Below are 24,231 nucleotides of genomic sequence, written 5' to 3'. Positions count from 1 at the left end.
CGCGCCCGCCCCTCGCTCCGGGCATGGAGCGCCTGAGCTGCCCGCTCGGGGGAGGGAACGGGGGCTGCCGGTGTCAGCGGGGCAAACCGGAGCGGAGGGAAAAGCCGCCGTTCTGGTTGCAGACGGAAAGATTTGCGGGGAAACGTAGAAAGTCCTGACTTGCTATCAACCCGGTGCGTGTCCCCGGCACGGCTCCCCGAGGCTGATGGGGTCACAGAGCCTTCGCACCTGGGAGAGCACCTGGCCAGCAATGCCTCAAACATGCAACACGAGTTCTATCCCTTGATCTGAGATTGGTATTACGGAAAGGGGCTTCACCCAGGGGCTGGTCGGACAGTGGAACGGGCTGCCCAGGGCAGTGGGCACAGCACCAAGCCCGACAGAGCTCAGGAAACGTCGGGACAACGCTCTCACGGTGCGACACTTGTGGTGTCCTGTGCAGGGCCGGGAGCTGGACTCCAGGATCCCGACGGGTCCCTTCCAGCTCAGGAAATTCAGTGTTGTTGCTATGATTCAGAACTGATGGAGGGGTGAAGGCCCCCGGCCTAAGCGCGGCCCCTTCCCGCCTGTCCCCGTCCAGCACAGCCCGATCCTGAGGGGACAGCCCGGGCACGCGCCTCCCTCACGGCACTCGCGTTCCCGCCGGGCTCTCGCCGCTGGCCCTTTAAGGGGCGGGGCGCCGCCGCGCTCCGGGGCGCTGATTGGCTGGGCGCGCCCCCCTCCCGCCCCCTGCCCTCGGCGGGGGCGCGCGCGGTGGCGGCGGCGGGAGCGCGCGCGATGGTGGCCGGCGGCGCCGCGCGGCTGCTCCCGCTCCCGCTGCTCGCGCGCGCCGCCGCGCTCCGGCTCCGGCCGGCGCTGCCCGGGCGGGCGGGCGCGGGGCGCTCCGGGCTGTGCGCCGGCCGCTGGGCCGCCCTGGCCCTGGCCGTGCCCGCGGCCGTGCCCGCCGGCACCGGCTGGAAGGAGAGGCCGGGGCAGCGCGGCCCGGCGTGGGCGGCGGAGCGCGGCGCGGAGCGGCCGCCCCGCGGGCTGCTGCGGCGCCTGGGACTGGTGCTGCGGCTGGGTGTCCGCGCCTGCGGGCTCGTGCTGCGCTTCGGGCCGCTGCTGCTGCTCTACCCGCTGGCCTGGCTCTGGCCCGGCTTGGGCGCCCGCTGGCTGCGGCTGCTGCGCAGGGCGGCCGAGGCCGCCGGCCCCACGTGTGTCAAGCTGGGCCAGTGGGCCAGCACCCGCAGGGACCTCTTCTCGGAGGCCTTCTGTGATGAGTTTTCCAAGCTGCACGTCGAGGTGAGCCCGCACCCTTGGGGCCACACCGACGAGCTCTTGAGGAAGGCCTTCGGGGAGGACTGGACGGGCATCCTCAAGTTCCCGAGCCGGGAGCCCGTGGGCTCGGGCTGCGTTGCCCAGGTGTATAAAGCCTATGCTGACCTCGCCGCCATCGGCGGCTCCCGGGCCCAGGAGCTGGAGCAGCGCTCGGAGCTCAGGTCCGCCTTTGAAGCGTGGGAAGTGTCAGGCTTTAGAGGCCTCCTCGGGTGGCTGAGGAGGAGGAAGAGCAAGGAGATACGGGATGAGAGGAGCAGGGAGGAACTGAGTTCTGCAGGCTGCTCCCAGGGAAGTTCCGGGAGTAGGATGTCCCTTATGGAGCAGAGGGCCAAGCCACTCCCGAATGCAGATCCGTCATCAGCCAGACATCTCGTGCCTGTAGCCATTAAAGTAAGTCATGTGCCGAAACGGTAGCGGTATGAACATGGAGCTTGCTGGACGAGGTCCGTCAGATTTAACTCCCATGGAGTGGAGTAGCTGGCCAGGGCCAGGTGGAACAAAAGGGATGCTGTCTCTTCCGGTGTCCTTTCTCAGTGCTTTTGTTCCAGGCAGCCACAATTCCCAGCTCTTGCCAAACGGAGAGCTCAAGATTTGATGTGGCATGTGGGTACTAGGAATCCCTCCAAAGGGCCCAATTTACATTAAAAGAATTAGCATTAATGTTACTTGCACCTTCCAGACAGCAAACCTCCTTCTCTGCTCACATGAAGAAATCTGGAACGTATAAGTGCGTTCCCGCAAAGTTTATTTAAAGAAACCTTATATTTGAGCAGCTTCAAATACTAGTAAGGGACAGGGCAAGACTGAAAGTGGTGCAAAATGTCTTTGGGTGAGACTGTAGCTTCCAGCACTGATACACTGAATTTGAAAATGATAAAATGTTTCTCTGCATCATAATCAAAATGGGAATTCTTCTGAGGACTAGCCAGGGAAGCTGGTTGCCTCCCACCCAATAAGCCAGGTTCTGTATATTTGAAATGTATCACTTGAGCTCATTGCAATGGAGTGTCAGGGGGGTTGATGTTGCCATTGCTGGTTCTTGTGCAGGTCCTGCACCCTGGGCTGGTCCACCAAGTCCAGATGGATCTGTTTCTCATGAAGATGGGCAGCCGCATCATTGGACTCCTCCCCGGGTTCAAGTGGCTCAGTTTGACAGAGATTGTGGAGGAGTTTGAGAAGCTTATGATGCAGCAGGTATGTGCCAGGCCATGGTCCCCAGCTAAACAAAACTGCCCTTTGTCTTGCTCTGGCTGCCTCTAACTCTGTTCACACCACTACATTTAAAATGGTTAGGTGAAGACTGGCTTGCTCTTTACTTCTGTTCTTTAGTCTAATCAAATCACATAACATCACTGTAGGAAAGCTTATACGCTCACAAAGTAGCAAAGCAATGAAAAAAAAATCTTTACCAGATTTAAAATTACTTTTTAGACTTTGAAAATACCGTTTAGACTTTGAATGTGTTTTCTAGTGGACAGCCTGAACAGCTAGCTAGCCATAATCAGAGTCCTTTTTGCAGCATTGTGAAAGGTGAACAGTGGTGAGACACCTCTCCTTAGGAAAGAATCTCTCCAAGCAAGTACTCAGGCATGTGGGTTTTTTCTGTAATTCTACATATATGTTTGCAGTCTGTACTCACTAGTCATGTTTGTTAGCACTGAGATAGATATTTTTATATATATATAGGCATAAATAATGTTTTCACAGAAGTTAATAACACATTCTACTCTGTATTGTCATCAGACTCACAGTGCCAGTACAGTTTTGCAAACAGATCTGAAAACATCCTGATTTACTAATGTCTTCTAAAGACACTATCCTGGAACATTGCTACTATAAAACTCATAAAGATCTCACTGCAGGCCTAATTAGGCTTATGTTTCTATGAAATGAGCCATTATCTGCTAATTTCACTTTTGTGTCTAGATTGCAGAGTCTGAAGTCTGTAACAAGCTTTTGAAAACCTTAATTATTCTCTACAATTCCAAAACCTCTGCGCTGTAAATCCATCCTGGGAAATGTTAACTGTGGTCAGATGTGGCTCGAGGTCATTTGTACCAGTTTGGCAGAGCTTGGGTGGATGTGCAGAAGACTGAGAGTCAGGAGAACATCTGATAGGCTCATGGTAGCTTTTTCCTTTTGAATGAACAGGAAATATTCCTGGGGTATTCCCTGCTGCCAGACAAGTGTGGTGAGGCAAGGTTATCCTGCTTCCTTTAGCAGCAGCAGACAGTAGGAGAGATGCCCTTGTGTCAAGACACTGGATCACTGAAGAACCAGGGCCTGGACTTGGCATAGTGGATTATCTTGTATGAATTACATTAAATTTCTTCCTGCTACAGCTGCCCCTCTGGCAAGTGAGGCTGTGGCTGCAGTTCTTCTATCCTGTCTGCCTGCCTTGCCGTTTGGACAGCAAGCTTCCTTTCAGGATGGGATTCAGTTTAAGATCTTGTTGTATTTTTTAATATAACGTGGTCCTGGTCTATTTTGAGACACCATGCCTCTAGTAAGGCACCCATATTTCAAAGGTTGGACCTGGCTGTGCACCATCCATTACCCAGTCTGCTCCTCTTCCATCAGGGAGGCTGTGAGCCTGTAAAAAGCACCACTCTTACTTTGTTTCCATTCTGGCTTTCTGACTGATTTTGTTGGTATTGAGTATTGCAATTCACACAGGCTCCTGAAGATCTAATCCTAGTTGATTCTCATTTCCAACCTGCTTTTCTGTTTGTCCCTTGAGATTGACTTACGCTATGAAGCCAGAAATCTGGAGCGCTTCCGACAGAATTTCCTAGATGTTGATTTTGTGAAGTTTCCAACTCCCCTTTGGCCCTTGGTAACAGCAGATGTTCTAGTGGAAACATTTGAGGTAAGAATTGCAGAGTGTGGGTGCAATGGTAGCAGTGAGAAAGCCCCAAGGAGACCATGGCAAGGAGGTGTTTCTTTTTGAGAAGGAGGAATCAGAGGCAGAAGGATGCTTTTTTTCTTATTTGCTTAAGGAGGTTGATGTCCTTCCTTAGTGTCTCTTCCACTCTTTTGTTTGCAAGCAGTGCATCCCTGAAGACAGGTAGCAGACAGCTGTATAGAAGTGAGCACTTGGTCTGAAAGCAAGCAGACCAGCAGTGGGTGCAGCCCCCTGTGCTTTGCAAACCAACACCATGCTTCACCTCTCCTCTGTGCTGGGTCAAAGCAAGGTGCTCAGCAGTCTGACACTTTCTGATCCCTGCCTCACTTCTCTTGTGGATGTTTGAGTCCCAGACCAAAGCTACGCTCAGGATTAGTTTTCCTGCATGTGACCCTGGCAAGGGTGTGTCTGTCCCTGGAATACCATCTGTCTTTCCAAGGAACAAACCCTTGGTTCTGTCATGTTCTCCATCACACTAGGTACAGGCTCTTTCTGCCAGGTCCTTTCTAGGGTATTATCATCACCTTCCCCCCACTCGTGGCACCCAGGAGAAGGTGTGTTTGAAGGTGGGATGCAGGGGGTGTTTGACTCCAGCTCTGTCTCTGTTTCAGGAGAGTGAGCCCATTTCACGCTACCTGCGCGTGGGGATTGGCACGGAGCTGCGGCAGAGACTGGCCAGGATGGGCATGGACATGCTGCTAAAGATGGTAAGCACCTGGCTGGGGCTGCAAGAGAAAGCTGTTTTCCTGCAGAAGCTATTCAGTTTGGATAGTAAGACAAAGAGAGGTTAAAGAAAGAACCTATTTGCTTCCTACCTGTACCTGGTCTGGGTAAAGCCTGGGCTGGACTTGGCCCTGCTTAGGCTCTGACACAAGCTCTGCCACTGCAGAGGGGCCATCTGCCTGCACACAGTAGGACTGGCCTGTGCACCTTGGTCAGCCTTTGCTCAGGACACCCACTAATCCATTCAATGAATATTCACCTATTACCCAAGTACCTTAAAGGGCAACATTATTAGCAAATGTCATGTGCTCTGCATAGATTGTGGATGTGACTCAGAGGGAAAACAATGAGCTGATTTCTTAATTTATCAACTCCTCTAAAACTGCCTTTTTATTAGGGAGACCTAAATCTGGAGTCAAGACAACAAACTTGGCCAGGTTCAGCTTCTGGCTATCTAGTTCTTCTGTAGCTGAAATAATCCCAAATAGTCTGGAAAGGAGTGTTGAGAGGGTGGTACAAGTGTCTTGTGAGGGGCTGTAAGAACCAGCAGGGAAGAGTTGCAAAAGCTCCTGGCAGTACTGAGTGTGTGGGCAGTGTGTGTCAGATGAAATGCTGCTGCATTATGCTAGGGCAATAGTGAACCTCCAGTTCTGGCTCCAGGTAGTATAACAGGCTCTGAAATAGCTTTTACCACTCAGAAAAGCAATGATGGAACAAGAATAGTTTCATGCTAAGATTGGTTTCAAATTTTAGGAGTAGGAAAGACTTAAAGGGCAAAGAAACAACTTTATGTCTGTAAGTAAAACAAATACCTCTTTCTCAAGTACTCTGCAGTTCTAGTCCCTTTGTGCCCAGGACCCTCCATTTCAAGGGCTGTAGTAGACCTAGAAGAAGTGCAGAGGAAGGCAGATAGGATGATTACTCGTGTGGAATGTCTTCCATACCAGAATGGTGAAATAATTTGGACTCTTAACTCTGGAAAGCAGAATGATGAGTAGCTTATCTCAGAGATTATGCAGTCACGAGTGCATGAGAATGAATATGGATCTATTGTGTAAGGTTTCTCAATAAGGAGGGCTTAAAATTGGCAGAAGTAATTTTTTTTCAGGCAACACCAAAACCATATTTTTTCACACAGCTCTAATTATTTACATGGCAGTTGAACAAATTCATAGGAGAAATCCATGAAATACAAAGATAATCTCCTTGGGGCAGGAAGTCCTGCAGTCGCAGGTCACCAGGAGGGTTGGGGCAGGGGAAGTACTGTTTGGTTCTTGTCTTCTTGCCAGTCCTTTTTTGGTGCTCACTGCTAGCAGAGTCAGAGAAGAGCTACACAGATTCACTTCCTCTTCTCTTGTTTTCCTTACTTTTCAATAGAGTTGTAATGTAGGTTGGTGTCCTGCACTAGACAAATGTACCCATTCACTATAACCTTGTCACCAAATGGCAAACTGCCTATTCTTACTGCATTACCCTTTGCTAAGGCCCACCAGTGTGCCCCAGTTTAGGGCCAATTGCCAAAGGGCAGTGCCATTCCCTGCTGGGACTCCAGGCTGTCCTACCTGACCTCTAGCAAACATTGGATCACTTCACACAGCTCTGCTGACTCCCCGAGTGCCCAAGCTGGTCTCCAGCAGAAGCCACCTGCTGTGGTGCTGCCCCATCACTGGTAATGACAGAGAACAGACCACAAACAACCCTCTGCCCTTTGCCTGGGGGCTTTTGGTGTCACCAGGTTTGCTTGGAATGAGCTGCTCTCACACTTACCTGTCCTCCAGATCTTCGTCGACAACTTCGTCCACGCCGACCTGCACCCCGGGAATATATTGGTTCAGGGCAGGGCACGGCCGGAGCTGTGTGACAGCCGGGTGCCAGAGCTGTGTGACAGCCAGGTGCCAGAGCTGTATGACAGCCAGGTGCCAGAGATGTGTGACAGCCAGGTGCTGGAGGTGCAGCCAGCCCTGCGGCAGCTGTGCCTGGTGCTGCTGGACGCAGGGATCGTGGCGGAGCTGCAGAGCGCCGACATGCAGAACTTCCGCGCCGTGTTCACGGCTGTGGTCCAGGGACAGGTGAGGCTCCTCTCTGGCATGGGGCTGGCTGGGGAAGGGAGGTGGCTGTGGAATCTGATGGCCAAAGTGAGAGTTTTCTGTTTCCCCTTGAAAGGAGCTAGCATCTTATCCCCAAACACAGGGATAAGTTGTTCAAGGAGGCTGCCAGAGTGGAGCAACTTCAGTGCCCCAGGACCTAGAATGTGCCAAATGGGAAGTATTGGCTGCCCCTTCCTGGTTAGGAGTACTTCTGCTGCAAGTCAGGACTGCCTGGGAGCCATGGTTGCAGAATCTGTCAGGTTTTGCTGCAGAAGAGGAGAGAATGAGTTCACATCTTGATCTGCCCCACATCTTCCTCTCTGCAGCCTTGCTGCTGGAAGGCCCATATGCCTTCCTCCATTTTGCTGTTGTGTCAGCATCTATAGAGGAGAGGAGGGAAGACAGGTGTGTGTGGAGGGGTCTGACCTCTACTAGGCTCCTCCATGTGAGGGGAACTACATTATCCTCCTCCCCCCGTGAAACTTACTGTCAGATGGACTGGAGAACCCAGTGCTGGTGTCTCCTGTTCTCCTGTTCATTCTGGGAACAAGCATTGTGCTCCTACTTGCCTGTTGCTGTCTCTCAGCTGCAGGGTGAAGGAGTCACTAACAGAGTTCAAGAGGGACACATTTTGTCTTGGTCTGCTGAAGCATGCCAAAGAATCCATGCTAAACCCTGTGTCCAGGCCCATCCTTTGCTGCCGGGGCATTTCTCAGCTACTGAAAGCAAGAACTGCAAGCATCTGATTGCAAGTCACCAGTGACCAGGTTCTGGTTGTGCTGTTCCGCTTGTTTCTCAGGGGGAGAGGGTGGCAGAGCTGATCCTGCACCACGCCCGTGCCAACCAGTGCCAAGACATCGAGCGCTTCAAGGCTGAGATGGCAGAGCTTGTGACCAAGGTCCGGGGGAACACCATTGCCCTGGGCAAGGCAAGTGCACCCTGTCACAGTCCCACTTAGCTGCAATTCAGCACTGAAAACTGAAACAAAAAGGTTTTTTGATCAGCTGTTAAAATTCTCCTGTGTATTCCAGCTTCAGGTGGGAAATCTCCTCTCCAGTGTCTTCAAACTATTGATGACCCATAAGGTGAGGTCCTGTCCCTGTCTGCCTTTAATAGCTGGAAGTTCATCTGGGGAGGGAGAACTACTGTGAACATGAGGGGCTAACAAGGAGGGGGACTGACTTCTGAAAGGAACTGCAGGAATGCATCCAAGTGTTGCAGGCATGCTGGCAGGGCTTGTACACGCTCTGCTAAGCCCAATTTCTGTGGGTTTTTTTTTTTTGTCTCAATACTTCATTTAATGGTTGATACCATCTACTAAAATGAGTATTTTTATAACACATAGTTTTTCCTACCTTTTTTATAGACCCTTAGACTATAGATACCTCCTTGTAACTGATTATTCTGGGGACAAATTTCCACAGCTGCAAACAACTTTGGAATTCAAAAGACCTGTGGTGGCTTGAACTGGGGTTGTCAGCCACAGGGCTGCACAGTCCAGCTGGTGGAGTTGCATTTTAGTTTCAGGTGTGCAAATGCTCTCCCCAGTCTCTTCCCTTCCCTCCCAGCTTAGGCAGAGCAGGTACTTTGGTTGAAGGGACACAGAAGAAAATAACATCCACTGAGTCCATTCAGTCTGTCGTGGTTCCAGGTGAAGCTCGAGAGCAATTTTGCTTCCATCATCTTTGCCATCATGGTTCTGGAAGGACTGGGACGTTCACTGGACCCTGAACTGGACATCCTGGAGGCAGCTAAGCCACTGCTCATCAAAACTGCAGCTTCTGCCCTCAAATAGACTCCTGTGGCTGCTGCCCTCTCCCTGTGGGGGTTTACCTGTGCTGTGCTGCCTGGGAGCTGACACAGAGGAGGCTGAAGGTGAGAAGTCACAGGTACCCCAGGGATGTGGTACACAGTGGCTGCTCTCCACTAACGCTGCCTTCAGTCATTTCAGCCAAGCACCAGGCATGGGATGATCAGAAGGTCTGTTCCAGAAAGCAGGAAGAATTTGCACAGTTGGACATTTCCCACTCATTGCCACAGGTCTAAGAGCTAATGTGCTCTGTTAGTTTTTAAAAACATCTTCAGAAAGATGTTAATTGATCAAGTCTGTTTTAAAATATATCAGGGTAAATATTTAATTTACTGACTTACCTGCACTGTGGTATGAGAAATTATGTTCTAGCATCACTCAAGCAACACATTCAGGCCGAAAAAGGCCAATAAACCTGTTTGTCTTTTGTACTTTTAACTTCTACTTTTGTTGTAGAAGTGTCCTAACATCCTGCATGTAGTGGTCTGCTCTTAGTCATTTTGGATGACAAAACCAGACCATTTAAATTTTTTCTCAAACTTCTGTACTCTAGTACATTATGATAGGAGTTTGGATTATAAACAGCATAATAAAATATCTACCTAGGCAGAAAAACCAAATTCCATAATAAAAAACAACTTCTGGGAATATTTGTCCTGGTCTTAATTTTTCTGTTTCTGAAACTTAAGAGGTTTCTTTTTTTTCTGCTCTGTGTGATTTTCTCTACAACCCTCCCTGGTGCTCCCCACTGTACTCAAAACCTTAACTGATATGCAGATACTTAGGGTTTTTTTTCCCAGCAGGTTTCAAACCAGAGTCCAAGCATTTTCCTGATGGAACAAAATCACACTGCAAATGTTTAAAATCAAATAAAGCTAGAAGAAGAGCTGGATTACATGTGGCATTTACAGTCAATTATTTTAATAGCAGTATTAAAATGATTTTATGGCTGCATTTTAATAGTGAGAAATACAGTCTATGAATGATTGGAAATAATGTGGTACTGAATATATTCCCAGACCTACCCTGTGTGAAACAGCAGTAGAGCAGGGTCTCTGCAGTAGTCTGTTCTCAGGTGGTTAAGCAATGAAGAGAAAGTGCATAAGCAGACAATCTGCTGTTTTATGGTGATTATAAAGCAATGATTAATAGCATATAAATGAAGTCTGAAAAATAAGTTTAGATTCAGCTCAATATATTTCATGTACTTTCCTTTAATCACTGCATATTCCATTTCCAAGTGCATAAGGATAAAAGCAGGAGCAGAGTTTAACACCTTATAAGTTTTAGGCTTTTTTCTTTAAGTCTAGTTAGAGTCATAAGCAGGCAGAGCATTGTCCTAACCAGCACAAGATTTTATGTAAAAGAGAGCTCAAACAAGAAGAGAAGCAAGCAAATCCCCCAAACATTATCCTGAAGAAAATCTCCATGTGCCACCAGCACCCACACTCCCTCAGCAGGGTGTGTGCCAGGTCTGGGGCACAACCATCCATGTTCCTGCTGAGCAAATTCCAGCCAACTTTCCCAGACACTCAACAGAGTGGAAACTGGTCCAAATGATGGGATTTCATGTCTAAATGCAAAATTGTGCCTCACATGTAGTTTCCATAATCTGAAGCAAGTTACACTTTTTCCAGACCTTAACTCTGACATTTTGTTTGTTAAAGCCTTCACCTTTCATTTAAGTTCATCTTTTCCCTTTTTTTTTTCCTTCAAGCAAAAATCTCAGGATGGCTCACGCACGTACGTTATGGATCCTAAAGTTTAAAAATACCCATTTTAGCTATTAAGGTCTCAGAGTAGTTTGTAAACATCTGGATGAGAGACCTAACTTGGTCTTTTTAGGGAAAAACTGAAGGCATAGCCTTTCTATTATCCCTGGAGGAATGCAGTCTGACACTGCTTGGAAACTGTTGGCCATTCAGATTTGGCAGGATTTCAAAGGAGCTCCCTTTTACAAGTTTTATTAATTTTACTTTTTTCTTTTTTTTTTTTTTTTAAGAAACTGCCATTATCACTGTTGCTGTATTCTAGAAGGAGGCAAAATTTTTTATAACGTGCCAGAAAATCTGTATCATGTTTCTAAGTGTATACAGAATGTCAGGCCAAATTTAAATTTTGTGTCTAGTTTGGTTCTAGGCATTACTTGAAACAAGATATCACATATATTGTATTCATTTTAGCATAATTCTGTGTAAAATAAAGATATTTCCATATAGCTCTGACTGTTTCAGCAAATAAATTGTGCTATGTCCATTCTCCTTTCCTAAATACCTGGCTGAAATTTCTGGTTACCCAGAGCTGATCATATATATGATCATATATATACATCCATTGTATTTTAGCATAATTCTGTGTAAAATAAAGATATTTCCATATAGAAATATAGACTGTTTCAGCAAATAAACTGTGCTATGTTCATTCTCCTTTCCTAAATACCTGGCTGAAATTTCTGGTTACCCAGAGCTGATCAGTGCATGTCCTGTGCCACAGCCACGGGGAATTTTGTACCTCAGATGATGTGAGGAAGAGGGAACACTTCAGGATGTGACAAGCTTAAACTCCTCCTCCTCTCCTTTGACACCTCCACTGACCACAGTGCAGTGCACTAAAAATCCCTCCTCTGTGATGCAGAAAGTGCCTCTAGATGTGCCCTGCTGCTCCCTCTCAGGGAAGGGGGAGCCAGTGACCCCAGGAAGAAAGGCAGGTGAAGCACACTGGCTGCAGTGAAAGGGAGATTAGAGACCTCTCCAGGAATCCAAATGCCACCTGTCACACTCTGCACACTGACTCACAGGTGACAGGACACAGCAGGTCTGTGAACTGCTCCAGGCCCTGCTCACCCACTGTGCAGCTTCCTTACTCGAGCAGGGATGCCCGGAGCAGCAGGAGCTTCTGTTCCCTGAGGTACTGCTGGAGGGCATGGAGCTTCTGCCCTTCTTTTTCCATCTTCAGATGAGAACTCTCTCTCCTCTGGAACACTCTCACTTTGGCAGCCTGGTGCTGCTTTTGCTGTTTGTCCTGCTCCTGGGATTCTTGTTCCAGCACTTCCTGCCGTGACTGCATTCTGCTCCTCAGCAACTCCTACACAAAGACATTCAAAACTGTACAGACAGCCTTCATGCCAAATTTCATCCTCACTTTTCATCTCTGTCCAGCTCTGGGGCCCCCAGCATGGACATGGATCCGCTGGAGTGAGTCCAGAGGAGGATCACAAAGATGTTCAGAGGGCTGGAGCACCTCTGCTATGGAGCCAGGCTGAGAGCTGGGGTTCTTCAGCCTGGGGAAGAGAAGGCTCTGGGGAGCTCTTAGAGCACCTTCCATTGCCTAAAGGGGCTACAAGAGCTGGAGAGGGACTTTTTACAAGGGTGTGGAGTGATGGGACAAGGGGGAATGGCTTTCAACTGAAAAAGAGTAGGTTTAGATTAGATATTAGGAATAAATTCTTTCCTGTGGGGGTGGAGAGGCACTGGCACAGGTTGCCCAGAGAAGCTGTGGGTGCCCCATCCCTGGCAGGCTGGACAGGGGGTTCTGAGCAGTCTGGTCAAGTGGGAGGTGTCCCTGCCCATGGCAGGGGCGTTGGGACTAGATGGGCACAATCCAAGTCATCCTACAGTACTATGATTCTCACTAGTCAGAAATGGATATAATCCATTTTATTTTTGCATGAAGAAAGACTTCTTCTGTGGCAGAGATAAGGAATTTTACTTTCCACTTTTCACTTTATCCATGTGCCAAAAAAAGGTTACCCTTTTTTATCTCTAAATGATACAGTTCTATTGGATGTAAAACAGGTGAAATATACAAATACTCCAGATATTTGTATATATGTTTCCACTGCTGGAAACATGGCAGAAGAAAATAACTTCTGGAACTGTCCTTACCAGACTTTCTTTCTCTTGTTCAGAGCTCCTTTTGTTGCTTTCTGCCTGCAGCTCCTCTCTCTGCAAACGCCGTGTCTTTAAGAACTGAAGCCTCTGCCTTGCCTTCCTCTCCTCCTCCTCTTTAAAGAAGGATTCCTTCCTGCTCCTCTCAGCCCCAGCAGCCTGGAGCAGTGCCATGTGCTGCAAAGCTCTCTCTTTGTGCTCCAGCTGTTTCTCCAGCCCTTGCAATGTTCTCTGACGCAATCGCTGCCTGTTTCCAAAACAAAATTTCTCAAATTTCTCATAAAGAAAGAGCAATAAAAAAGAAAGACAGTGCATAAGACACAAAGCAGATATTTTGGCAATCTGTGTTCAGTTAACATTCCAGGACTCTTTGTTAGGTTATGAGGATTAAACCTGTGTCCAGAACAGAGGTAGCAAAAGCCCCAAACGGGCTGGTGCCTGATGTCAGCACTTTCGGTCTGAGAGCAGGACTGAAGGGAATTTGCCCTTGGAGATAATGCTGTGTACCCACTCCCTCACACCTCCAGCACCAATTCCATTCCCAGTAGGGAACCACTGTGACCCCTGTGCAGAGCCCAGCAAAAAGCACAAGGTGGGAGAGCAGCAGGGAGCAGATGTTACCAACCTTCCAACCTCTAGCACAAAAAGCAGTCAGTTCCCAGCATCACCTCAGGCTGTCCCTGCGCAGCTGCCGGCGGGTGCCATCTGCCTCTTGCTGCTGCTCCCTCTTCAGCTGCCTCTGTTCTTCTTGCCACCTTCTGTGCTCAATCTTGGCTCTGCTGAAGTCCAGCTCCTTCCACCTCTTCTGAGATACACCACTAAGGATTGATTTCTACAAGAAAAAAAGCAAACTGAACCCTTAGTCCCAGCAGTGTATTTTTCTAATGCACACTGTAAGCACACAAAACCAGAACAGCCCAGTTTTAATGTCACTCCTGAGGCTTAGAAGCTAAAAAGGCTCACAAATACTGTAGTGTTGATTCCCATCCATGAAAATACTAAGGATGATGCTAAAACCTTGTATGTAGAAGACATTAGGCTTAATCAACAAAGAGGTACCTGAAAATCCAGTCTTAAAGAGTTCTCCATAGGTCAGTAGGCTGTGCTGTTCTGGTGTTGAGCCAATGCTTAAAACTCCCCAGTTTTTGGGTCAACTTCTGGATTGGATGGAAAATCCAGGTTCTGACCATAAAACATTATAAATTCCTTACTAGATTTTATTAGCAAGAGAAATACCTGCCCCCATCTGGCCAAACCCAGAACATTCCTGAGTTCTCTGCAGGTACTCCAACTCTTCACCTTTTGTTGTCTGAGATTTCCACCCATTCTCAAGCAGCCTTTGTGTTTTCTTCAGCAGTAGTTTCATTTCAATGAAAGAATGCTGATTTATGTTTTTAAATGCACTGTGCCATGTACAGAGATGAAGGAGCACCTACAAGGCCTCTTTTCACAGCCATAGTGAAATATTTATTTGTTTTTGTACTCCTTACAGTGCCCTTTATGAGGGAGGTGCAAGTAAACACCACCAACCCTTTAGACATGTATTCCAGTTTACATTGCTAGAGCTGTGTGGAGCTGGAACAGAGTTCTCCCAAAATATTTTCCTCTGTCAAATGCATCCTCCTTCCTCCTATTCCCAAGTGCAGTTAGCATGTTCCTATACCACAAGCTGGAAAACACTACAGGACTTTCAAATAATGTCCCTGCCAGTCTTACACAGCATTTTGACTGGTTTCTCTTAACACATTGATCTGTAAGTCTTCCCAGGGGCTGTAAACAGCTTTGTTCTCCAGTGTATTGCTATTCTTAGCAAAAAAAGTACCTTGTGGGTGTGTTTAATGACACTCACAAGGAGAGATCAAAGAAGGAATCAAAGGTGTTTTGTAGGTAGGAGGTGAACAAATGATGTTTTCCAGCAGGTAAAGTACCAGCCTAAGGATCAGGAGACTTCTAGCTCCACTCCTGCCCTAACATGCACTCCTCGCTGTGGGCCTCAGATGACTGCCTAAACTTTCTCTTTTTTGCTTTCAGTATCTGTAAAAGAGGATTTTTTTTTTTTTTTGCTATCTAGTAGAGCTGGCTGAGAAGCTTATTTAGAAGAGATTATATCATACAAAAACACTCTGTCAAAAGTGCTGAGCAAAAATACCACAAGCGCCCTGTCCTGCACAATGGGGGCTCCCAAGTGGAGTCCTTAAGTTTCTATTTATGCATAACCATTATTCTACACAGGCATAATTTCTGTTGCAGCAAAAACCTTTGTGGAAGATCAAAGGAGAGAACATTCTCACATGACATAAACAAATCTCCTCATCCTAAGAACTAAACCTAAATACTCACTGTGATGCTTTTGTCTTTCAGAAGCTTTGGGAGATGTGTGGATCTCCCAGGCAGCAGGTGGGTGGTACTGTGGGGTCTCTGCCCACAAAAGGCTGATCTGATGGTCAGGCTGTCTTTCTCCAGTGATTGATTCACCTGGGCAAAGAAGCTCTGGCACCTGAAAGGAACCAAAGCACTGCTTCCCATGGAAGGGCTCCTCTGGGAATGCAGGACTGGAGCTTCTGCCACTCTGGTCTCAAAAAGGCCTTTCAAATAAATTAGGGCAAGGACATATGAGAATATAGGAAGCTTATAAAAAGAAATCAAATTAAAAGAACAAAAGGTCTGCTCATATGAAATATACTCAAGCAAGGATTTTATAGCATTTTCCTATGAGGAAGTGGGACAGTTTTTAGTCTCCACAAAAGAGGTTCCAGCTTTTCAGAAACAAGCTTGCCATTCCATTTAGGCAAGAGTTTGGCCTGGGAAACTGAGTTTTGCCTGGTGCCTCTTACAGCTACTCAGGCTAAAGGATTGTTTACATGGTATCTCACAGACTGGCATGAACTGACTGCTCTGAGATGAGTAAAAACGATAAAGCTTTTGATAGGGCAATGCCTGAGCTCCACATCCTGCTGAGAGACATTAGCATGGGCACAGCCCTGCTAACACAGTTTTTGGGTAACTGAGAACAGGAGCAGAGTTTGCTCACACCTTTCTGCTAAGGACAGGGCAGACCTGAGTGGCAGCTGTCACATGGAATGGTGCTGGAACACCAGCTGGGAGCAAATGTGCACTCCTGTTTGGCTTTTCATTCTCCCTCTTCCAGCAGTGTCACAAAGCAATAATAGAGAAAAGTTCAGGCTTTCAGAATCCTCTCTTAGATGTCTGCAATTGTCACAAAGCTGAGAACAGCAAGAGATTGATCAAAATTATGATCCAGCCCCTTTTGCTGTTCAGGGAACAAAATTCCACTCAGTGACATTATAAAGCAATAATTTTCAGCACAGGTAAGAGGATTGTTTTGCAGACAAGTCCCGGTGAAATCTTTTTGCTACACACAGTCACTGCTAATGTTAAAGATTAATTTTTAAAGTAAGGAATTTTTTATTTATACTGAGCTCTATGATATAAGTTAAAAACCCCCAAAAGCTCCTACCACAGTAGCTGAGCTGTAAAAGCCAAAAAATCTCAAGTTCCATCTGAAAATTTTTTCACTTTGAGAGAAGATGAATAACTTCTCAAGCCATAGCACCATTAATATCTTTATATAAAGATGGCATTATGACATTTTCTTGTAGAGCATCAAGAATTATGGTGGCAGATCTTATACATGAAGCCATCCTGCACTGATATTATGTGCTAAGTCTTATGTTAGGGTAAAAGAGTTACAGTTCCAATACCATGCTCATGTTCAAAATTAGCTTCAGTTTCAGCATCCTGCTGTCTGCTCTCTGCTTCTTCCTTGTGATCTGTCTCCATTAACCAGCTGTCTGTGTTGACAGCAGCATCAACCACAGCACGAGCCATCTCCCTCTGAGGGCCCTAGAAATAACAAGAAATGCAACCATAATCCAGACCTGATAAGAAAAAGAATAGGTTTATTTAATGAGTTTACAGCACAAGATCTTAAGTTGTAACTGAAGTTTAAGACAGAATGAAAAAAAAATTCTGGGAGAGTTCTTTACTAAAGAAACAACCCATAGATAAATTCTGATAACTTCCTGAGTTTCTCTATGTCTCCAAATGACCCAAAGTTCTTTTGCCTGAAAGGGTCCAAACTGGTACAAAAGAGATCAGACCAGAGGAGCTCTGGCTGAAAGACAGCCCTGCTTCTGGCATGTGCCAGAGTTTGGATTCTAACCCTTGCAGAGCAATGGAGGTAAGTGTGGCAGTAGCTGGTGCACATGAACCTCCTCCTTACTGATCCTCACCCAGTGCCCTGCTCACAAGCACCAAACCAGCTGCTGAGGACTACATAAGTCTCTTCTGGTCCTTGACTGGGAGAGGGGACACCTCTAACAGGGTGAAGTATGTTAAAAGAATCATGCAAGAGACTGCCTTGGTAGGGAACAATCCCTACTGTAATCTTTATCCAGTGTCAAGTCTCCTGACACTTTTCCTTTTTTTCCCTTTACCTCCTTCATGCAGAAGCAGAATATAGAGGGACTGGGCTATGCAGCACTTCTCGTATTCTGCATCCATGGAAGAGGTTCTAGAGGCCTGCTCCAGCCAGGGACAATGACAGATTATTGACAATGACCTGACCCCAGTCAAAGGAAGGCAGTGCAAAGTCTCCCCATTCTTTAGCAGGAAGGCATAAGGAGCAGACTTAAACCTCTAGCTTGGTACCACGGGTAGAAATCTTGCAGTAGCAAAGCAGATAATTACACAAATACCAGACCATTTATTAACAGAAGAGTCAGGATGAACTACTTTTTACCTTCTCAGTTTCTATAACCTCATGGTCCTCTTCCAAACAAGACCAAACATCTTCTGTAACATTTTCTGTCTCCAATCTCTTCTGTTCCTTTTTCTCTTCCTCTCTGGAAACACTTTCTGAAGAAGCAATCCTCAATTCAGACAGTTCCTGTTCTATTTTCTTGCTGAGCTTTTCTTCAGTCAGGCTTGCTGTGGGGATGAAGGTGTTTTCCTGCTGCCCTTTGCACTCTGCAGGCCGTGTGTGCTCCCAGGCTCCAAGGCAGCCCTGGGGAAGCGAGGTACACCCCCAGCTGCACTTGGCACAGGGATGAGTGGAATACAGAGGCTCTGGGCAGCAGTCCAGGCCCAGGTGACCCTGTCTGTAGTGCCCTGAGGCTCTATAGCCTGGTGCCACAAGGTATGGGTAATCCAAGCTTGAATCTACCACCATCTGCCTGGCTGCTAAAGGCATCTGCAGCTCCAGGGTGATGCGTTCGCTTAGGGGCAGGGGAATCCGCAGAGCTTGGGCAGAAGACACCTCCTTAGTCTGCCCATTCCAGAAATTCACAAGCACTCCCCTCTCATTGTGTGCTGTGCATATTGGAAAAAAAAAAACCAAACAAAAGGGCAAGTAATGTATTAGCACCATATCAATCTGTGTGATTTATCTCATGGAGAGCAGGAGGTAAAAGTAATGACTTGTGTTTCAGACAATTCTGTAACGACTTCCATGATTTTATTCTTTACAGGTTTAAAATTTGACTTTCTCCTGAATTTCCTGCAAGGAGACAGGAGATATAAAAAAATCTCACTTGCCACAGCAGGTGGGATTTTACCCTGAAATAGCAGAAAAGCAGACTAACAGATAACCAGATGACTCTTAGGAGGATCAGGAACGTTTTTTGACTTGTGCTGGGAGGATGCTATCCCCAACCCCAAACTTTTTAGTAAGTTTTCACCCACAGAACAAAGTAAATGCAAATTCTGTGATCTGCATTAATTCTGACCTTGAAACAGTGGCTTAGTGCCAACAATAAAAACAGAATGAAGAGAACCCAAGCAGCAGGAGGTGAATTCTCCATGCTGGAGCTCAATCTCTTCCCTGCTGGAGCTCGATCTCTTCCCTGCAGTGACCACCTCCCGTGGTGAGTCCAGTGCTGCTAGAGAAAACCAAAACACCCAAAGCAGGTACCTAAAGGTGCCTCTGTGTTCTCCACAACCCTTAGCACAGTGCCAGGGCCAAAACGTTTGGCTGGAGCCTCCCATGGTGCCAAGACCCTGTCCCCTGGAGCAAGAGGCTGTCGCCGGGCGTCCTCGTAGTGCACAATGTCATAGAGCGGCGTTTCCTGCTGGCCACGCTGGACCTTGCCCTTCAGAGCACCACTTTGGTCAAACTCAACCAAAAAGCCTTCCCTGGAGCCCTGCAAGAGTAAAACATGTGGTGTGCAAGGCAATTGCAAGGTCCAGTTAACAGCAAAGCTTAAGTGCTGAGAGGGAAGTGGCAGAAACCCCAGGAAGTGGAAAGTGATCTGGGAATGCAGCTTTCCTCTTCTACCAGGGTTTCACTGTACTGTGTCCATACCACTTCAAAAGTAAATAAAAAGCTGGGGCTTAAGGGGCTGACAGTTTTTTTCTTCCTTTCACTTTGGAGTTAGATTTTAGTAAGAACACAAAAAGCAGGCTAAGGCAGAACTCTACTAGGAAAACCTACCACAGGAAAAAGAGCAGCCAAAAGAAACCGTGTATGATGCAGTTCACCACAATATGAAGGATAAAAAACAATCCTTCAGCAATCAGAAGGGTAACAAAGCACTAAAAAGTCACAACTGTCATAAACTTAAATACTTTAGTTGAAACCTTCAGCAGCAAGTGAGGGCAAGACCTATTGCCAGAATCTCAGCCTTCTCTACAGATCTCTGAGTGCACTTACACAAATAATACTCTGTCAGCTCCTACTCCAGCTGATGTCACTTGTGCCTACAGCTGTCCCAATCTGTTCTACCCCAATCTCTTCTACCCCACACTGAAGCTCACACACATCCTCACCTATACTAGCACCAAAATTTATTTAACTAACCTGCAAAATGAACTGGATTTTAAAAGAAAACCTGCAGGGGGGATTTTCTGTCTGGCATCCAAAATCATCTCACAATTCCCAGAAACACAGATGGAAAAGAATGAGGAAAGCTCTCAGTTTGGTAAAGAGGAAGTGGACCCTGGAGACAAACATTTTGGATTACTAGTTGCTGTTTAGCTAACTAACTCTGCTGCTAGGCTGGGCAAAAGCAGACAATAGGGATAAGGGACCTGTTTAGTCTGTCTCTGAATAAAACCTCATTATATCTACAAAAACAGATTGGTCTCTAGGCTGGTCTTACTTGCAGGACTCCTCACAGCAAACAGCCAGACAGCACCAGGTAACAGATGGAAACAGGGTGTGGGGAGGCAGCAGTGGCTAGGAAGTGCACTGCAACACTGCAGGGCCACCCCACAGCAAGGGCTTGGGACTGGTGAGTATGGGAAGAACAGAGAAAAAAAACCAAACCCATACATGCTCTTCCAGCCATGTTCCCAATCAAGAGTTACCTTCAGCTCCTGGACAATGTGGCCCAGGTAGTAATAGCCATCAGTTTCTCTCCTTGCCAGCACACGAGCCCCCCTCAGCACACGGGAAGCCTCCAGGGATGAACCAATGAAATTCCTTTTGGCTGAGGGTATCAAGGGCATGCAAAAGGGACCTGGGTTCCAGGCACAAACATGACAGCTGTGGAAAATGAAAATACAAGAAGTAATGGAAAGCTCGGCAACAGATACTCTGCAACTTACTGCAGTGCAAACAAACTAAATCAACATGGGACAAAACCCCCACCCTGCAATAACTGTCTTTGCTTCCCAGCTTTTCCTTCTCTGCTTTTCCAGTGACCCACCTATAGATTATGAGCTTACTGTGTTACTGGACATCTTGGCAGCAGAGAGCTACAGGAATCTTTATTAGCTGTGTGGCAGCACTGGACATGTGAGATGGATGTGGAGCTTACCTGGAAGGGGGAAGGAGGAGATGGAAACAGAAAATGAGCATGATTTTTGAACATTTAAATCCTTAAACAGGAATATTGTCTACAAAGTTGAAATTTACTTTCAGTTTATTACTTCTCCTCATAATTCTTCCACCATGTCTTGTGGTACTATGCTGCTTATCTGTAAATTCATCAGAAATGGTTTTGATTTTGAGAAATAAAGTTTGGAGAGGAGGAACATTAAAAAACCCTTAAGAACTATATGATAACCCCCTCCTTGCACCTGGTTTCTATCCAGCTGCTGGGTGTGTAGCAGGGGTGGGCAGCCAGTGGCCACGAATGCGCTGCTGCTGCTGCTTACACAGCTTCCAAGCTCCCCTGGCAAGCAAAGCTGAAAAGTCAATGAAAGGACCTGAAGTCAAGGAAGAGTGAAGAAGTGGGGGCTCAATCTAGGGGGACAAATTTGCCTCTGCAGATCAAAGCCAGCAGTGGAGATATCCAGCCTGAGCAAGATGGGAAATGAGGGATACTTGAGAACAAGGACATAGGGAACAGAATGCCAGGGACTGCAAGAAGACAGAAAGACAAAATACAAGGCAGTTGGAAGGCAGAGCTGGCAATAAAACTATGAACTTTGTATCAAAGCATTCAGCTTTTATGGGAAAACATAAACTCGGTATGGAGCCCATTGTAGGGTTGCAACACCTTGCACAAGTAAGTAAAAACTGTAAGTAAGTAAAAACTGGTTGAAAAGTTTGTTCCCATTCCCTGTAAACTGCTGCTGAAAATGGCTCAGATGACCAGGGAAATTAAAATTCCTTAACTACAAGGCTATCCACTGCTGCTTCAGCTGAGGATATTAGGTGTTTGGGATGTTAACAAATTGAGAAGGTATTATTGCTTATTTAAAATACCTCCAGGAGGGTCACAGAAACTCTTCTCCAGTTCATTGTGGAATGTTATCCAATAAAGATTCAGGAGGAACTACAAGTGTGGATTAATCTTACATTGGCATCATACCTTGTCAGGAGGAGTAGGGGAGTGTTGGATTCCTTGAAAGGACCCTCCTGACAGCCTGGGTACTTTCTCCATGATTATTTGCTTGCTTCTTTTGTGATCACCCCAGTGTCCCAGAAGGCACACCGATATGCATTACTGGATGCAACTGGTTTTCCACAAGAAGTTGGCAGAATTCCTCCAACCCTTGCTCTGGCATATACCGGTGAACAGATCCACCCACCGGCAGGCTGGGTTTTCCATCCTCCTCAAAGTGCCGGGACTGAAACCAGGCTGCAGCTCCAGGAACACTGCTGAGCGAGCAATAAACAGGCAGGCACACCGCTGTAACACCTGTGGGAGAGGGAAAACGGGAGAGAAGAACAAAACTCTCTCAGATGTTCAGGTGGAAATTCTGTACTGGCTATTTCTATGCCGAGGCGTCGCCCCTTCGTTCCCGCTCCGGTTGCCGGCCCAGAGAGCGGGAAGAGGCTCCGCACCAGCTGCTTCCTCGGGGACAGCCAGGCCTCGAGGGCGAGGCCCGCATCCCGGCCCCGAGGATGAGCCCCGTATCCCGGCCCTGAGGGCGAGCCCCGCATCCCGCTCCTGAGGGCGAGCCCCCCATGCCGGCCCCGCCGGGACACCGCCCGCGCCCCACTGCTCCGCTACCGGACTGCTTGGGCTGGACTGCCGGGCTGCCCCGGCTCGGACAGCGGGAAGCGCTGCCCCTTTCGCCCTTTCCTTAAACACCACCAGCTGGAGCCGTCTTCTCGCCCCGCCCCTCCAAAAAGCAGCGGCTGGGCTGGGGAGCTCGCCCCGCTCTGCGGCCCCCGTGGGCGACGCCAACTTTCGGAAGAACTCACGAGGCACCCGCCCGTGGTGCTGCCCCGGCACTCCCAAGTGCTGAGGGGAGTGAGGGCAGATGTGCGGGGGCAGTGCTGCTGTCCCCGTGCGCCAGGACCCTTCCGTGCCCCGGGCCAGCTCCCTTTCCCGGGATACCTCCGAGCCCCGGGCTCTCCGTTTCCCGAGATACCTCGGTGCCGCGGGCTGCCTCCCTTTCCCGGGATACCTCGGTGCCGCGGGCTGTCTCCCTTTCCCGGGATACCTCGGAGCCCCGCGCTAACTCCGTTTCCCGGGATACCTCGGTGCCGCGGGCTGTCTCCGCCCCGGAAGGCGGCGGCCGCGCCAATCGCCGGGGCCGTTGCTGGGCGGTGCGGGTGACATTGGGCACGGCCATGGTGGTGGCGGCGCTGGGCCGAGCGGCGGGGCGGCTGCTGCGGACCGGGGCCGCCGTGCCCGGGCGGCGGCGGTGAGCGGGGCGGGTCGGGCAGCGGGGCAGGCGGGCGGGCCGGGGCCGGCGGGGCCCGGAGTGAGGCGGGGCCGTGCTGTGTTGCAGCGCGGGCGGCGGGGTGCACATCCCGCCGCGGTACCGGCAGTTCCCGGAGCTGACGCGGGCGCAGGTGATCCGAGGCGAGGCGCTCAGCGGCTTCATGTGGTTCTGGATCCTCTGGCAGTTCTGGCACAACTCGGACATGGTGCTGGTGAGGCCGGCGCGGCGGCCGGGGGCGGGGGCGCGGGCCGGGCAGGTAGGACACCTCTGACGGGCCTCTCTCCCAGGGACACTTCCCGTATCCCGACGCTTCGGCCTGGACGGACGAGGAGCTCGGCATCCCTCCGGACGATGAGGAATAGCAGCGCACCGGTACGGCTCCCGTCGCCTCTCTCCCCTGAGCGCGGCCCCGGGCACCGTGCCCGGCTGGTCCTGTTGCAGGGAGCCTGCTCCCAGCACTGCCCAGGGGAAACCCGCCCAGCCTCGGCGGTACAGGAGGCCGTGTCCGCACTGCTCATGGCCTTCACACACGTGTCTCGGCTGCCTGAGGCCAGGGAGCCCCGTTTTGGCAATATAAGGCTGCACTGTAACAACTGACTTGGTTAGGAGTTGTAGCTTACCTGGTGCCGATTCTAAATTATTTTACTCATGCTGTTGTGTAGACGCAGCATTATCCGACTTCGAAGACATGCTCTGTTTCTAGACATCTGTCCAGATGTCCCCTTAAACGTGTTAGGCTTTTGTTTCTTTCCAGATCTTTTTTTAAGCTGTTGTGTCACACATTACAGCTCTAAACCAAAAGCTTCAACTACTGCTGAAGGGAGCATTGAGGACATCCTTCTGCTATGCATGATGGGAAAATGATGAGCGAAAAGGTTCTCAGGTTTTTCTTCTGTTATTTTCAGGTTCCTGGAACTAATTGAGGGCCCTGGAACCAAATCTTTGGCTCCTGGGTCCTTATGTGAATAAAACTGTAAACAAAGCTGAAGCTGAACTGTATTTTTTTCCTATTTTAAGTAAAATTCTTGGGAAATGACCATGACAGCTTTAAAGTTGTAGTTCTTGAGTACACATGAGCTTCTGTAACACCTGCTTGATAGAGAATGTGCTTGCCTCAAGAAATAAGGTCCATTAGTGCATGGCAGGTAACAGTCTTATCAATAAAGGCTCTGCCAAATAACCAGTGAAGAGGTGAATGGGAAATTGCCATAGAAGCAGGAGAATTTACCCAGAACAGAACCCAGACCAGTTGGTGCCAGGCTTTTCCCAGGATGAAGTAAAACTCCCCTTGGGTATATAAAGTTCAGAATAGTTAAGGTAAAAATGCCTTAGGGCTCAGCACAGCAGTCAAGGAGGCAGTGATCCAGTTTAAGATGAAGGGAGAGGGGGGGTTACACTGCAGGAGTCCCTTGATTTTTT

General features: G+C 48.4%; 3 protein-coding genes across 11 annotated transcripts; 2 read left to right on the top strand and 1 right to left on the bottom strand.

Annotated features, from left to right (window-relative positions):
* The first annotated feature begins 763 nt into the window (after positions 1-763).
* On the top strand, positions 764-10,839 carry ADCK2 (aarF domain containing kinase 2). 2 transcript variants are annotated; one of them, XM_077178340.1, is made up of 9 exons: positions 764-1,707; positions 2,365-2,511; positions 4,058-4,186; positions 4,834-4,929; positions 6,724-6,837; positions 6,886-7,014; positions 7,832-7,960; positions 8,064-8,117; positions 8,684-10,839. In XM_077178340.1, exons 1-9 carry the CDS (start codon positions 778-780, stop codon positions 8,825-8,827), a joined length of 1,872 nt encoding a protein of 623 aa, XP_077034455.1. In that variant the 5' UTR covers positions 764-777; the 3' UTR covers positions 8,828-10,839. The 2 variants fall into 2 exon arrangements, with proteins under 2 accessions (XP_077034455.1, XP_054487594.2); XM_054631619.2 differs by having other exon boundaries at positions 6,724-7,014.
* On the bottom strand, positions 10,021-22,640 carry LOC143694093 (uncharacterized). 7 transcript variants are annotated; one of them, XM_077178335.1, is made up of 11 exons: positions 22,588-22,640; positions 21,507-21,836; positions 20,416-20,507; positions 20,056-20,233; positions 18,662-18,890; positions 17,492-18,060; positions 16,452-16,593; positions 15,070-15,314; positions 13,398-13,561; positions 12,727-12,976; positions 10,021-11,926 (listed from the first exon to the last, which is right to left on the bottom strand). In XM_077178335.1, exons 2-11 carry the CDS (start codon positions 21,576-21,578, stop codon positions 11,702-11,704), a joined length of 2,166 nt encoding a protein of 721 aa, XP_077034450.1. In that variant the 5' UTR covers positions 21,579-21,836; positions 22,588-22,640; the 3' UTR covers positions 10,021-11,701. The 7 variants fall into 7 exon arrangements, with proteins under 7 accessions (XP_077034450.1, XP_077034449.1, XP_077034448.1 ...); XM_077178334.1 differs by having other exon boundaries at positions 22,552-22,638; XM_077178333.1 differs by having other exon boundaries at positions 22,482-22,621.
* On the top strand, positions 22,634-23,849 carry NDUFB2 (NADH:ubiquinone oxidoreductase subunit B2). 2 transcript variants are annotated; one of them, XM_054631938.2, is made up of 4 exons: positions 22,634-22,791; positions 22,879-23,023; positions 23,100-23,184; positions 23,718-23,849. In XM_054631938.2, the coding sequence occupies exons 1-3, from the start codon at positions 22,718-22,720 to the stop codon at positions 23,172-23,174; spliced, it is 294 nt and encodes a 97-aa protein (XP_054487913.1). In that variant the 5' UTR covers positions 22,634-22,717; the 3' UTR covers positions 23,175-23,184; positions 23,718-23,849. The 2 variants fall into 2 exon arrangements, with proteins under 2 accessions (XP_054487913.1, XP_054487914.1); XM_054631939.2 differs by having other exon boundaries at positions 23,601-23,794.
* Positions 23,850-24,231: the final 382 nt, after the last annotated feature.

This window comes from Agelaius phoeniceus, chromosome 5 (assembly GCF_051311805.1).
Source record: "Agelaius phoeniceus isolate bAgePho1 chromosome 5, bAgePho1.hap1, whole genome shotgun sequence".
Lineage (NCBI taxonomy): Eukaryota > Metazoa > Chordata > Aves > Passeriformes > Icteridae > Agelaius > Agelaius phoeniceus.
The sequence above is the reverse complement of the archived record's forward strand: the minus strand, read 5'-3'. Positions and strand labels throughout refer to the sequence as shown.

Bases quoted from the DNA above. Each gene is read 5' to 3' on its own strand.
- ADCK2 (XM_054631619.2), top strand. From the start codon at position 778: ATGGTGGCCGGCGGCGCCGCGCGGCTGCTCCCGCTCCCGCTGCTCGCG. The intron at 4,187-4,833 runs GTAAGAATTGCA...TCTCTGTTTCAG, and splicing joins TTCTAGTGGAAACATTTGAG to GAGAGTGAGCCCATTTCACG. The intron at 8,118-8,683 runs GTGAGGTCCTGT...TCGTGGTTCCAG, and splicing joins AACTATTGATGACCCATAAG to GTGAAGCTCGAGAGCAATTT.
- LOC143694093 (XM_077178335.1), bottom strand. From the start codon at position 21,578: ATGGAGAAAGTACCCAGGCTGTCAGGAGGGTCCTTTCAAGGAATCCAA. The intron at 20,234-20,415 runs GTAAGCTCATAA...CATTTTCCACAG, and splicing joins CCAAGATGTCCAGTAACACA to CTGTCATGTTTGTGCCTGGA. The intron at 12,977-13,397 runs GTGATGCTGGGA...TTTTGGAAACAG, and splicing joins CTGCGCAGGGACAGCCTGAG to GCAGCGATTGCGTCAGAGAA.
- NDUFB2 (XM_054631938.2), top strand. From the start codon at position 22,718: ATGGTGGTGGCGGCGCTGGGCCGAGCGGCGGGGCGGCTGCTGCGGACC. The intron at 22,792-22,878 runs GTGAGCGGGGCG...GCTGTGTTGCAG, and splicing joins GCCGTGCCCGGGCGGCGGCG to CGCGGGCGGCGGGGTGCACA. The intron at 23,024-23,099 runs GTGAGGCCGGCG...CCTCTCTCCCAG, and splicing joins ACAACTCGGACATGGTGCTG to GGACACTTCCCGTATCCCGA.